General features: G+C 34.5%; 2 protein-coding genes across 2 annotated transcripts; one reads left to right on the top strand and one right to left on the bottom strand.

Annotated features, from left to right (window-relative positions):
- Positions 1-5690: 5690 nt before the first annotated feature.
- Positions 5691-8771, top strand: INS49_002410 (uncharacterized protein; the record flags this gene model as incomplete). The annotated part of the gene is made up of 2 exons (XM_043163223.1): positions 5691-5897; positions 8490-8771. 2 exons carry the CDS (start codon positions 5691-5693, stop codon positions 8769-8771), a joined length of 489 nt encoding a protein of 162 aa, XP_043031729.1.
- A 2553-nt stretch (positions 8772-11324) lies between these two features.
- INS49_002409 (uncharacterized protein) lies at positions 11325-13819 on the bottom strand (the record flags this gene model as incomplete). Its single annotated transcript, XM_043163222.1, has 5 exons — positions 11325-11714; positions 11805-12129; positions 12189-12779; positions 12870-13499; positions 13569-13819. The coding sequence occupies 5 exons, from the start codon at positions 13817-13819 to the stop codon at positions 11325-11327; spliced, it is 2187 nt and encodes a 728-aa protein (XP_043031728.1).
- Positions 13820-14866: the final 1047 nt, after the last annotated feature.

Here is a 14866-nt window from a genome sequence, read left to right as displayed (position 1 = left end):
ATTACCTTTATTAATTAAAAATTATAGCTAATAACCTAAATATTAAAATCCTTATATTCTTTTTAATAAAAATAGTTAATTAAAATAATTAAAATTATAAATTTAAATTATAAATTATTATATATTAACTTAAATTATATATTTATAAAAAGATATTACTTCTTTTTATACTTAAAATGCTAAATATATATTATATAAGAAATATATAAAGAAATTATATATATAATAATATATTTAATTATAAATAATATAAAATATAAAAAAAAATAAAGAAACTATTTAAGAAAAAGAATAAAATATTTAAATAATAAGTAATTTAATTAAAAATAAAGTTAAACTTTTTAATTAAAACTTAACTTAATTTAAATAACTTAAAATAATTTAAAAAAAATAATAAAAAAAAGTAAATAAATTTATTTAATAAATATTTTAAATAATATTAAAAACTTATAAAATAATATATTATTAACTTAAAAATTTATTATAAAAGTAATATAAAAATTTTTAAAAATAATGCATTTAAATTATAAAAAATAAAATAAAATAATTTTATTAAATATATAAGAAAATTCTTTATTTATTAAAATTAATTAAAAATACTTATATATAAATTAATTAATAAAAAGAAATAATATTTAAAAAGATTAAGAAAAACCTTTTAAAAACTTAAAATATTATAATATAATTCTTAAACTTTTTATAAGTAATTAAAGAAATTATATTTATATAAGCAACTTTTTATAAATAAGCATAAAAATAAGTAAAAGTAAATAAAAGCCTTAAATATTATAAAATAAAATAAGATTTTTATTAAAAGTTAAAAAATTATTATAATTTATAAAAAAGTAAAATTATAAAAGAAATCTTTATAATTATTTATAATAACTTAAATAATTATAATAATAAAAATAAAAATACTTATATTATTAAAGATTTAAAAGCTTTATAATAAAGTATAAATAAATTTTATAAAAAAAAGCATAAATAAGCTTTTTTAAAAAGATTTTTAAAAATAAAGTAATATATTATATATAAATATCTTTATATCTTTATTAAATATTTTTATATATTTTTTAAAAAGGCTTATAAAAATTAAAAGCTAAATAAAAAAATTTAATAAATAATATAATATATATTTAATAATAAAGTTAATTTTTAAGTTAAAATTTAAGCCCTTTATAAATTAAGATTTAAATTTAAGTTTTAAAATTTAAAGCTAATTAAAAAAAAGGTAATATAAAAAATTAATAATTAATTATTAAGGTATTATATAATTAATATTAAAGCTAAAAAAGCTTTTATTATAAATATTATAAAAAATATCTTTTAAAGTATTTAATAATATTAAACTTAAGAAATATAATTTTAATTATTAATAATAAGTAATAGCTAATAAATTTATAATTAATTATTTATAATAATTATATTTTTATAAATAATTATTAATTATTAATTATTATATATAAAATAATATTAATAAAAATTAATAATTTTATCTTATATCTTAAAAATATTACCTTATATTTATAAATTTTAATTATTTTTATTTTCTTAAAATAACTTTAAAAAAAAAATATATTTTAAAATAATAAGTATAAATTAATTACTTTTTAATAATATAATAAAATAATTCTTTATTAATTTATAAATATTTATAATTAATATTATTAAATATTATTTTAATAAAACTTTAAGCTTTTTTATATATATAAGAAAGAAATATATAACTTATATTTAAAGAAAACTATTTATAAATAAAGCTATTTTTTAATATAAAAAATTTAACTATTTAAGATTAAAAGCATTTAAATATTTAATAAATTTATTTTAAGGGGTATATATTTATAAATTAATTAATAAAATATAAAGTATATGCCCTTATTAAAGTTATATAATAAATTTATTAAAAATTAAAGAAAATTTATAAATAAAAAGATAAAAAGATTGCATTAAACTTTTATAATTATAAAAAAGGAATTTATAATTATATATTATAATTCTTATTTATATATAAAGTTTTTAATTATATATAAAATTATTACTTTATAAATTAAAATAATAATAGCTTAATTTATATTTTTAAGTTTTTTTATAAAATAATAAAATAATAATATAAAATTAAAATTAAGGTTATTAAATATAATAAAGAAATTTTTAATTATAAATAAATTATTAAAAACTTTCTTAAATTTAAGTATATTAAATTAAAGCCCTTAATATTAAATATTTAAGTATAAAATAATAACGTTAAATGCTTAAAAAATATAATTAAGAAAAAAATATATATAATATAAATAAATTTAAAATTATTATACTTATTATAATTAAAAATTAAAAAAATAATAATATATTTTAATAATTAAATATTAATATATAGTTTATAATAAAAAATATCTTACTTTAAATTTTATAAAGTAATTATAATTTATATAAGAATTTTATAATTAAATTTAAAATTAAATTAAACTTACTTATATATCTTTAAATATAAAGCTTATATTATAATATTTAATATTTAATTAAAAAAAAAATAAATATTAATAATTAAAATTATAAATATAAATAAGCTATTTAATTAATTATTTCTTATTAAATATTTATTAAATATAAATTCTTTTTATTAAAAAGATTATTAATATAAGAAATATAATTTTTAATAAATATAAATAATTTAATAAAAAAAATTAAAAAGGATTTAAAAATAAACTTTTTATTATAAATATTAAATATTTTATAAAATAAATAAAAAATTATGCTCTTTATAAATAAAATAAAATATTAAATTTTAAAAAAAAGAATTTTTTTAAAAATAACTCTTTAAAAAATACTTTAAAAAAAGATTTATTTATATTAAATTATAAAAAAGATATTAATAAAAAGATAAAAGCCTTAAAAGGAAATATAAAAAATACTTAAAAAAGGTAATTTATAATAAATTAATAAAATAATATTTATATAAATATAAAATTTAAATTACTTTTTATATCTTTATAAATTTTTTTATTAATACTTTTAGCTTATATTATTTAAATAAAATTAATAAAAGAAATTTTATTTTATAATAAATTTATTATAAATATATTATAATAAGTTATATTTATAATTAATATTAAAGCTACTTTAATAATAATATATAATAAAAAAATATTAAATAAGATATAAATTAAAAAATATTTATATTAAAAGGTAAAATTATAAAAAAATAGCCTTTTAAAATTATTATAATAATATAAAAATCTTAAGAATTATTTTTTTAAATATTTATTTAAATAAGTAAAAGTTAATTACTTATAAAATTATAAAGAAATAAAATTATAAATTAAAATTTAAAAAAAAAACCTTTAAATAATTAAAAAATAAATTCTTAATTATTTATAAGTTTATATTTATAAGTTTAATAAATATAAATAATTTAAAAAGTATAAAGCTTAATTAATTATTTAAAGAAAGTAATAAATAAAAAAGTAAATATAAGATATTTATATAATTATTTTAATAAAATAATCTTTTTATATATTTATAATAATTATAATAAAGTTTAACTTAAAGCTTATATAGCATAATATTATAAATGCTTTTATATATATTCTTATTAATTAAAATATATTTATATAAATATTATATAAATATTAATAAAAAAGAATTATTTTATTATTAAATATAATGCTTTATAATCTTTAAATCTTATTATTATTATAATAAAAAGATTTATAAAGATATTAACTTAATATAAATATAATTAAGTATTATATAAGCTATATTATTATATTAAGAATAATATTTTAATTTTTTTTTATATAAATAATATTATTATTATATATTAAAAAAATTATTAAAACTAAGTAAATAAATTAATAAAGCAATTTTAAAAAAAGTATAAAATCATTAAAAAATACTTTATTTAATAATTTCTTAAAATAAAAATTATTTAAAATTATATAAATTACTAAATTTAGCTAGCTTAAACTATATATATTAAGAAAATTATTAAATTAATTAATAAAATAAATATTTTTTATAAGATTTTTATAACTTTTAAAAAGTTATTATTATATATTATTATTATTATAAAAGCTAAAGTTTACTCTTATTAAAAGAAAATTAAGTTACTTTTATTTATTATAATCTTTATATAATTAAATATTATCTTTATTATATTATAGCTTATTTAATTCTTAATTAATTTAAGCTAAAAATATTATAATATAGTTAATAAAGTGCTATTATATTTTCTTTATATTAAGCATTTTACTTTATGCTTTTAAAATTTAAAAAAATTTATAATTATTAATAATATATTTTTTATTAATAACTCCTTAAATTAAAAAAGCTTATAAATATTTATTATAAAGTTATTTAATAAACTTATTAAATAAAAAATAAATAAGCAAAATATAATTATAACTTTTATTATAAAAGTAAAGTTATTAACTTTAGCTTAAGCTATAAAAAAAATACTTTTTATAAGCTAACTTTTTACTAAGCTATTTATAAAATTAAATAATAAAACCATTAAAATTAAATATAATAATATTTAAATAATTAACTTAATAACCTTTAAAATCGCTATACTTAAAATTAAGCTATAATATATAAATATTTATAATTATTAATTAAAATAAAAGGTTTAAAATAATAAAATTATAATAAAATATATATTATTAATATAAATAATAATAAATAAATTAATAAAAGCGCTACTTATTAAAAAATAAAATGGGTTTTTATATTAGCTTAAATTAAAAAGCATTAAAAATAACTTATATAAAGGAACTTTAATAAAAAATATAACAATTTAATAATAGCTAATAATAAAAGATAAGTAAGGGTTTAGCTTATTAATTCCTATTAATTTAAAGAAATATATTAAATTCAATTAATAATAAATATATTATAATTAAATAATCCCATAATGAATTTATTATAAATTTATTAAGGAATAATAATTTATTAATAATTTATCATAAATTTATAATAAATGCCTAAGGCATTAAAATTTATAAATAAAAACCAGGCCTTACTATTTATTAGCTTAAAAATAAAATAATAATTAAGCAATCATTATATTAACTATTAAAATTAATTATATTTACAAGGATTCCATTATAAGACATGTATAAAATTTAACATTAATAATTTAAAAGGGTATGGCATAATAAGTGCATATGATTTTTGGTATGAAGTGTTATGTATAGGTTATTAACGCTAAAATGGAACGTTTAATTGCATATGAGAGTACCATCCATTTGCATTAATTAGTCTCTGGATTGCATTTAAGACAACCCATTAAGATGAAAATTTAATTCGCTTTATGCTGCTATAACAGCCTCAACAGGACAAATTCACATGATATCAAGTCTCGCTTAAGGTGAACATTTGGTTAGAAAGTTAGATATGAGTACCACGGTACCACAGAGCAAGGAATACACTCGTTTGTCATAATGATAGTTTTATTCGACTTTTGGTGTAGTGCCAACGTGCAGAAGAGCGCAGATGTGCCGCGCTTGCAGCCAATCACGAGTCTTACCTCCCAACACGTATTTTGCATCAGACATAGGCTCAAAGACTATTCAACACATATCGCGTGACTCACCTTATTCGTTTTTATTCTTCTCTCTACTTTGTATCGCCCGGCCAGACAGACACTCCCGAAAACCTGAGTTACACATCGTTGACTGCTTTAACTCAGCATGGAGGACGTGACTGTGTCAGAACCGTTCGTGGACTCCAACCAAGATAGCCACACAGCTCTGATCACGATCGTTTCCGTCACATCTTGTCTTCTCATGATCATAGCCATTATTGCGAAAATCTTCATTTGCCAAAGCGCCGGTACAGCCGTCCACAACTTCGACATTGTGCTCTTTGTTGCAGCATTCTTGATGGTTGCCCAAACTGTATGCGTTGTCTTCGCCTCGAAACTTGGCCTAGGAAGATACCGGTCTGAGATATCAGATGAAGGGGACAATATTCGCAAGGTGATTCATCTGCGACTACCATGCCATTACAAGCTAACATTTTATTCCTCCAGCTCCAATACGCAGCTTCCATTTTGTCAGTCGTGTCCGTCACAGCCACGAGGTCTCGCTGTCCTTGCTTATCCGATTGATCCATAATTATGGCCGAGTACGACTTGCAAATCAGATCTCGATGGGAATCATAATGCTGTGTTTCATATCTCAGCTGTTCTCGACTTTCTTTCAATGCCCGCTTCCTCAGCCTTGGGGCGCGGTATTTTCCTCCAACTGCCTAGCCATCGGACCTATATACATCTACAACGCAGCTGTCAACATCATGACGGATCTGCAAATATACGTACTGGCTGTCGCCATGGTTTGGAACATCCAGTCCAATCTCAAAGCAAAATGTATTGTTATTGCGTTGTTTTCCTTCCGGGTACTGTAGGTCACTCTCAGGTTTTCCTTTCACCAGGATTTCACGACTATGACCCATGGTATTTTGGACTGATGCTTGACCGCGTCCTGGTTCAGTTGTCCCATAGCCTTGGCACCGACATTTCTCAGTCAAGACTACCTGAAACCAAGCAACGACTTCACCTGGTTAGCTGTGGAGCCTACGATCTGGATGCAAGTATCCTTCAATCTCTCTGTCATTACAGCATGCATCCCAACAATGAAGAACATATTTGACAGCTTGTCCGGAAACTTCTCAGTCGCTATCGATGCACCGTACACCCTAACAACGATATCTGGGAAGAGTGGGCTTCAAACAACGGCTCTTAGCAAGGGAACAGCAGCGTCGGGATCCTATGCAATCGTGGATTCTGGCTTCCGTGACCTCACCGCAACAGCATCAAATCATGCGGACTGTTCATCGAATGGAGTGCGTCCAGGAGAAAAAGGGCGGAAAGAAGACAGAATAAATGAGAGCGTACAGAACTTGACGGATACAGTCGTCGTCACGGAGGAAGTCAGCGTCCATTTCGAACAATACGGGCAACCGTCACCGAGTGGTTCGCACAGTTCTTGGCAGAGTGTGGATCCTGTCACGAGGATGATACAATTTGATCTTTACATGACAGAGCTCTTGTATTAAGACACATCCATCTCGGTACAAAAGGGATCATCAGATTTGCTGGGTAGCGCCGGACGAGCGCAGAAACACCATCCTGTTACCTCATGGTCGATACACGTGATGCCGAGCCTTCTCGGGTTCCAGTATGGGGGCTTCATTGCTGTCAAGCTGCAAGTCGTATTGGTCGAAATTGGATCTGATCTCGCTCACACTTGTGTACTTTTGTAGACATTGATCGGCTAAATACGTGAGGCCAGCCCCCCATCTCCTGTCACTAAACATTCCGCTATACGACGGCAATTAGCGCAAAATGTCATCAAAACGGTACCACGATTTACACAAGCATTGTAGGGCTATGGGCAGTGCAGGTCCTCCTCCACATGGATAAGAACACTTGGGCAACTCGAGAGGGTGTCTGCTGGAGTCAGGGTCTCTACGACAGGGACATCAGCCGTTAGAGAGGCCAATTCCTATGACGATCAGGACTTCTATGTAGCTGGTCATCAAGTTTGATATAGTCTCATTCGTCAATTGAGGAAGCATGGGGATATATATATGCATGGTGGCTTGGGGGGAGTACTTGTAATAGGTTAGGAAACTAGAATGCTGTAAATGGGTACCCCATTCAGCACAACAATAGTTTAATACCTGAGTACAGATGAAACTTTGCAAATTCTTTTCACTGATTGGCTTGAATTGGCTCATGTTGAATCATCTAAAGTAGGAGAATTGAAATGGTCAGCAGAGCGAGAAGTGCAAGGTAAATGCTGTCAATGAAATCACATCAGCAAGGCTGCTCAAGTGAATCAAGGGATTGTTCTCAAATGGAAATTGATGGCGATACCTACCACTTGATAGAATCTTCTATGCCTTCGTCCGACCTACATCCGCCGAGGAATGTTGGGTTGCGCTAGAAATCATGTACATAATGAACTGCGTATGCAGCTTGCCGGAGCCAGCTATCCGATTTTCGATCAAACGAACGAAGGAACAAAACAGCCCTGATGTTTCTCAGCATGATCTGGATCAACTCTACACCTTCTCCCAACATTCTGTCACCGTGGATACATCAGCTGATCGCTGCGCAGGTTGAGCAGAATTGACGAGGCCTCCTCTGCAGCGCAACAGTATAAGGTTAGTCACTGACGCGCAGCTGTCACAGCACACACGCCTACAAAACCTCTGGCCGACAGCGAGTGCTCGACCAGGAGGTTTCCCATTTCCTGTCACATTTCAAACAACACACAAAGATGCACATCAACAGCAGAAACTTTGACCAATATGCTAATCGAGCAGTCCTCAAATCAGATTACCCCAGATACCCAACCGCAACGTTTTCGATATCGCTGGGGACGATGGCATTGGACATCAATCATCACTGGTCAGTACATTGGTCAGTTAGCCCTGATCCTCCGCCGGTGGTGACTGATCTTCAAAGCCCTGTCTGTTCTAAGAAGGGCAACAGACGATGCGTCAAGCTAGGACACCTCATCGAATGTGAGATACACAGAGGCAAATACCATAGCCGGATCCACCAGTGTGTCTCGTGCGCCGAAGCTTGCGCCCGCGAGGAGAAGGCCGCCAAGAAAGACCACGGCTCCTGCAGCCCCAAGGACAAGAGCAAACAGCAGCAGAAAAGTAGGAAAAGTGGCAAGGTCAAAGGTGTCCACGAGAAGACTATGAAGCAGCTCAGGAGGGAGATGCGAGATCAAAAGAGGGAATCACCCGGTGACTAGGATGGAGGAGCACACGCATAAGACCAAGCCAGCAATGGCGGCCATAACGAGACAGACGCCTTCGAGACGAGCAAATTATTGACCGGACAGACGACACGACTTAATAAAATAGAGGAAAAAATCTCTCGCGCCCAGAGAAATGCATTGTTGCATTGAAGTGGAGGCCGAGGGCTACAAATCCAACCTAGGTGAAACTACAAGGCTGAAATCGGGACATGGCCGAGCCACCGTTGTCCAACTTGTTCCACATGCTTCAGTGATCATGCCGCAAGACAAATTCCCATGCGTTCCGACTGTCGCCTCTGCGGCCGAAAAGCGGGCTTGAAACCGAGAACTGGGCGTTTCGGTCATGTTCTAGCCCACCAGGGGCGCAGGCGGCCGTGTTTTTGGCCGCTCGTTCCTCGGCTGAACATCCGATAGATTGAGGGCTCAGCTGCACGATCTCAGCTGCATTCAAGAGCCATTGGCTGAGATTTAACGGTTCTGGCCGGCCCAGCCATCGAACTGTAATGATGCGGTAAAGTTGTTGTGCCATGTCGGCCAAGTGCCAGCCATACTAACCCAGGCACGACCTCGCTCCACTTTCCCGCCCCGAAGATGACCTGCCCTCAACACCACTGCGTGGCCAATGGTTGTACGGTTCCTGAATGCTCTGGCGCTAGGGTGGCCATTGTTGGCCTCACGTTTTCATGCATCGTTTCAGACCAGGGCTTTCACCGGCTCCGACGGCGTTGACTATGAACGTTTGGGTGTACGAGAAGAATTGTCGAAAAGTGTATGCATGTGTTTCCACAACTATAATAGAGGCGCCGATCCCACCCTTTTCCAACCTCTCATTAGTTCTTCACCACCACCGACATTCATTAATCAGTCGCTCGCTTCCTGGTCGAACCTGTTTGAGTCCTTCGCTATGTGTTTTCACGCCAACTATAGTCAATCATTTGGCCATGGCTGATCTGCCACCACTCCACGAATCGACATGTTTCCTTCCCTGCCGTTCATTTACTCTCGGGAGCCTCAACTTACACTCTCTACCGCTCATCTGAGCAGTCGAACATCTCAACCCCACTCGTCCTTATATAATTGCAACATCTTCGACACATCTTCGCGCCTCTCATTTACAGCCACACTCATTCAATACTACCCTGCCGACAGCACCATCACCAACTATTTTCGGTCATTTCCCACACCTTCTAAGTGTGTCGTCCGTATATAAAGATCCCAGAAACACCCTCCTTTGCATCACTCCGGCGTATGATGATTTCGAAAATCTAGCGGCGTTCTCATAGAGACATCTGGTTTCATTGTCACATATCTACGTGAGTAAAATCAAGACGAAACTACCACCCAGTAACAAGAGATTGAGTACTAACTGTACCTAGGACTTTCATTATTCACTTATAGACACATTCGCTCAATTTCTACTCACTCTCAACACTCATTCAACCTATCTTATACGAATAACGACTCTGCATGTCGGTGGCCCTTCACAATTTGTACCATGTGAGTCAATCTGCAGGTCTTTGACCTACGGGCCCGAGCTTCGCTAACTTATATTCTGCTAGAATGGCTTAATGGCTTGATGTCCCAACATTTCGCATCTACTTTTCAGCATACCTGGATCCAGGCTATCATTAATTCCTCGCATTCATACTTCACGGCTCTTATGTTTATGATTCATCGACCTCACGACGCTCCTTCTTGATGACAGCATTACTATGAGCATGCATTTTCTGGTTGTTTCTTTCATAATAGGGGTCCACGGTGGGACACCTTGCGCTCCTTATGTACTTTGCATTGGTTTCAGATTGCTCTGAACCGTAAATAACACACTCGCTTTGTATATAGTCACTCTTTACACACACCTATAGGCACATACTTCCTCTTCAGGATCCCAATCAAATTGCATTTATACTTTACACAGATTTTCCTCCCGACCCGGAACTCTGTGCGTCAGTTGGCGAATGCATTTCCTGTAGCGTGCCGAGTTCTATTCCAGGACCAGTATCGAGTGCCATCCAGCGACATTTACAATGCTAGGCACCCGTTTGGAAGTTGGTGGATTACTGGCAGTCTAAATGACAAGCTTGCGGGCAAAGTTTAACATCTATTGCCTCTCAGCACATGATGATCCTGCACGTTGTGTTATTTGAACACCCGCCTAGTCAAGGCCGACTTTCCTCAGCCCAAAGGCCCGATGAAGGCAGCCTTCTTGGCGGCGGGAATTATGAGATTGATATGTTGAAGAGTCACTCTGTGCATGTGGGCGATTCAGCTAAACATCTCGTTCTCTCAGCCAATACTTCCGCTCTCGAGATGATAGTGTAGATGATGAATCTTGAAGCTGAGAGAAGACGATCCTCCACGCACTGAAATTATCCAGACACAACAGACCACTTCTCAGCCGTGAATAGAAGCTGCCCATCGTCTGCTAACTTGGCTGGATTTATGTATGCCCTGGCATCAACAATTCCACTGTCAACGTGGAAAACTCGCATTACAATATAAACCATGGACATGCTTTCCTTGTGGTGGCAAAACTGCAACAGCAAATCAGTAAATGCGATGATTTGGGAGCAGAACCGTGGAGAGGATGAGATGCTGATTTGAAGAGAGGATTGTGCAGATGGAAAGGCATACCCGTTCATACTGTCCCTTGCTCACAGAAAATGGCGTATCACACGGCCCTGTCGTGGCTTTCACCTTGAGGAAGTACATCGGCCTCTCATGTCTCCACACCTCCCCATCTAGGTGACCGGTATCGATCAGCAGCCGGGTGAACTCTCCTTTGACATCGACATATGTAATATCCGAGCTCTCTCTTCCTGACCACTCCTTGGTGTCGGCGTAGTCTGGATGGGCAGCGGCGTAGTGGCGTATGGTGCTTCGCCACTGGCGCATCGAGAAATTGGGAAGCCCGAGGCTTTTAAGCAATTCGAAGACCTACAGACACGATACCATGTTAATACAAATCGACCTGCGCCTCGGAACGAAGACTCTGTTACTGGGATGGGATAGGTAGTGACAACTCACATAGAGCTCCCCCGCCGCCGCTATCTTCTTGTCCCTCTCAAGCTTCGAGGTCGTGTGGAAGAGGTGCGATTCATGGAAGGCGTCATAGCTGTCTGCGGCACCATAGAAGACTGGGAGAGCAGAGGACATACGGGACATGTCGAATGAGCTCTTGGCAGGAAACCGTGACCTCCGTGCGGCTGAGACGACACGGCTGAGAAGGTCTGCATATTGGAGCCGTTCTGCTTCCCCAGTCTCAGAGGCTTTCAGGCTCCTGCATGCGACAGGGCTGGTTGGGGTTTGATGCAGGGGTGGCTTTGTGTTCCTATCACTAGAGGCTTGTGGGCTGTTTGACACCTGAGATTTAATGATGCTTCATTTCCCTGAGGGTTCATAATGGCTCACCTGACTTCAACTCCGTCGAACCAAGAATTTCTGGAGAGTGCCTTTTTGTGGTTAGGACTGTATTCCGAGCGAGACGGAGCAGTCCGCTGGACCGATGGCGTTGTTGGCAAATCCGATGACCAATTGTCGTCAGATTCTTCTTCGTCCGAGTCGTAATTAGACTCCACCTCCTGATCTAGTTCCTCAATATCACCGGTCACAATTCCGTCCTCGTCCAGGATCTGCGCAAGGACTGATCTCCTCGAGTTGATAATCTTATGCACGGTAAGCAAGCCCCTGGAGTCGAGCGTCTCTGACATATGTGTAAGAGGGTCAGTCATCAGCCACTGAAACAGACGTTCGTTGAGTTTCGAAGAGTAGCAAAAGCCCTGTTTCTTCTGATTTCTTGACACAAAGATTTCCAGTTGGGACCCAGACTCCCGAATATGAAGGTCGCTGCGCTCGGTTACATAGCAGTGGTCTTCGCCGTCTTGTGAAAGGTGCAGCTCGGAGGTGATCCCTTCTGTCGTGTAGACCTGTGCATTGCGCAGCATGTTGTAAAGGGCATGACCATCCGGTTTGAGTCTTGGGCTGTTAAGATGGAATGCGACTCTGCCATGTTCGAATTCAAGGTCAACTACTGAATGAATGACTGGAATCTGATATGAGAGTTTGGTAGTTATGTCAACTGTGGGAACATACCGGTAAAGTGCATGAGCCTTAGGTCCAATCTGTCGTTGACGACACTGCAGGGGCTGTTTGTCGCCTTCGTCTACAGCCGTAACCTCTCTGACCACTTCTGACAGTCGCTTCCTGTCTTGCCTGAGCAACTTGATGAATGGATCAAGCCGACGAACCTCCTCAACAGAGAAGTCCAGTGTTCTGACCTGAGGCGCAAAGATCTCTCCGAGATGAGCTCTGTCAATGATGACAAAATCGGTTTTGGCAGAAGCCAGGCTGACAGTCTGATCCGGCTTTCGGATCGGGAGAATATTGGCCTCGATCAACATGGTTGCGTCGGGGTAGTCCGCAAAGTCCATGTCCACAAGGATCGAATTGAGACTCGTGATCCGATCTCTGACATCGACGGCAGAGGCATCAGAAGATGAACCTAGGCGGATCAATTCGTCGTGGACTAGCTCCACCTTGGCGGTTTCAACTCCGAGCACATCGATAAAAAAGCTTTCGAGGCGTTCGTAGTGCTCGTTCAGAATGACCTTCCCCCTAACTTTTGCACTTCTTGACCAGAGACATCCCCGGACGTGATGCCACTTCTGATCGGCACCGCGTCGAAGTGGCGTATAGATGAGTTCTTCATTTTCAAACACGTTTCTATAGTAAGAGTTCGTCAGAATCCTATGCGTGTGATAGTATTCAGAATCTTGTGAAGTATTGCCTTACCTGAGTGCTTCGAGCTCACGAGTTTTCAAGCTCCGTGCCAAGGTCATCAGATATTCATAAAGTTGAGTGGTCTTTTCCAAGTCCGGATATCCTTGGTTCTTCAGATTCTGGAGCTCTTTAATCAAGTCACCCCATTCGCAATCTCGGACGCTGAGCAAATCGCAGAACAATCTTTCAACATTGTGCCTTCCGACATCCACGTCAGTGTAGAGTTGGTTGTACTTTGGCCGAAGGATGTGACGAGTAGTCATACATGGCAATCCTCGCCACAAACAGTGTTCTACTGAGGTCCATGAAGCTGGGCACTCGCCATAGGCAGGCACATAAATCGCGGCTCTCTGTCGAAAGAACTCCCTGTGAAAGGTCAGCAATAGGGAGAAGCCCCATGGAGAATTGATGAAAGGCTCGACTCCGAACTTACTTGATTTGCTGAGCCTGAATTCCTCGGGTGATGTTGGATTGGGCGAACTTTGTGTAAATTATACTGTACAAATCGACCACTCGAGCACCGGTATGGCCATTCGGCGCTGACACGCACAACTGGCCTAGAATAGCTAAGTAGAAGCCGAGATTGGCCTCAATGCTGACGCCAGCTAAGTTGATGAGGAAGTCCCAATTCAATACTTGAGTTGCGTCTTGCGAAATATCATCTTCGAGCTTGACAAAAGGGAATGCATGATTGTCTGTGAGAAATCTGATGCATTCCTCGCGCAGGTCACGCAGTGGAAGATAAGTCTTCGAAAGAGGCGTCATGTGACCATCACCGCAGAGTACGTCGATATTCTTCAACTTCGTTTGCAAAATGGGGTACGTGCTAAAGAGAAGTCCTTCAGCGAGTAGATTGAAGCGGAGTAAGCCGAGAAACTTGTCCGGACGATGCCTTGCAACGTAGTAGCACTCTGGGGAGAGGTCATTTGGTGACGTCTTCGTTAGTCTAAGCGTGCGACGCACGCTCGCGCGAGTTTCCAACCAATCCGACCATGTTTTCGAATCAAAGCTAGGCTTTTCCGGAGGATCGTTTGTGAAGGAATCATGCAAGAATCTGACGTCCATCCCAGGAGCCCCGGCGCCTGGCTCCTCCCCAGCGTTTGTGGCTCTAAGCAGCTTACTTGGCCCGTAGAGGCTTGAATCGGAAAGATACAGTGGCTCGCTGCTTGACGGACTCCACCACTTCTTGCATCGATCTTTCAAGGCGAGCTGAGGTCTCTTCCACGCATTCTGTGGGTCTGTATGGTCTGTGAGGTATAGAAATCTCAACTGGTCGACGACTGTGCAAACCGGTGTTGATGTAGTAAAGG

This window comes from Diaporthe citri, assembly GCF_014595645.1.
Source record: "Diaporthe citri strain NFHF-8-4 chromosome Unknown scaffold_1, whole genome shotgun sequence".
NCBI classification, from domain to species: Eukaryota; Fungi; Ascomycota; class Sordariomycetes; order Diaporthales; family Diaporthaceae; genus Diaporthe; species Diaporthe citri.
This window is presented reverse-complemented; position numbering and strand designations above follow the sequence as displayed.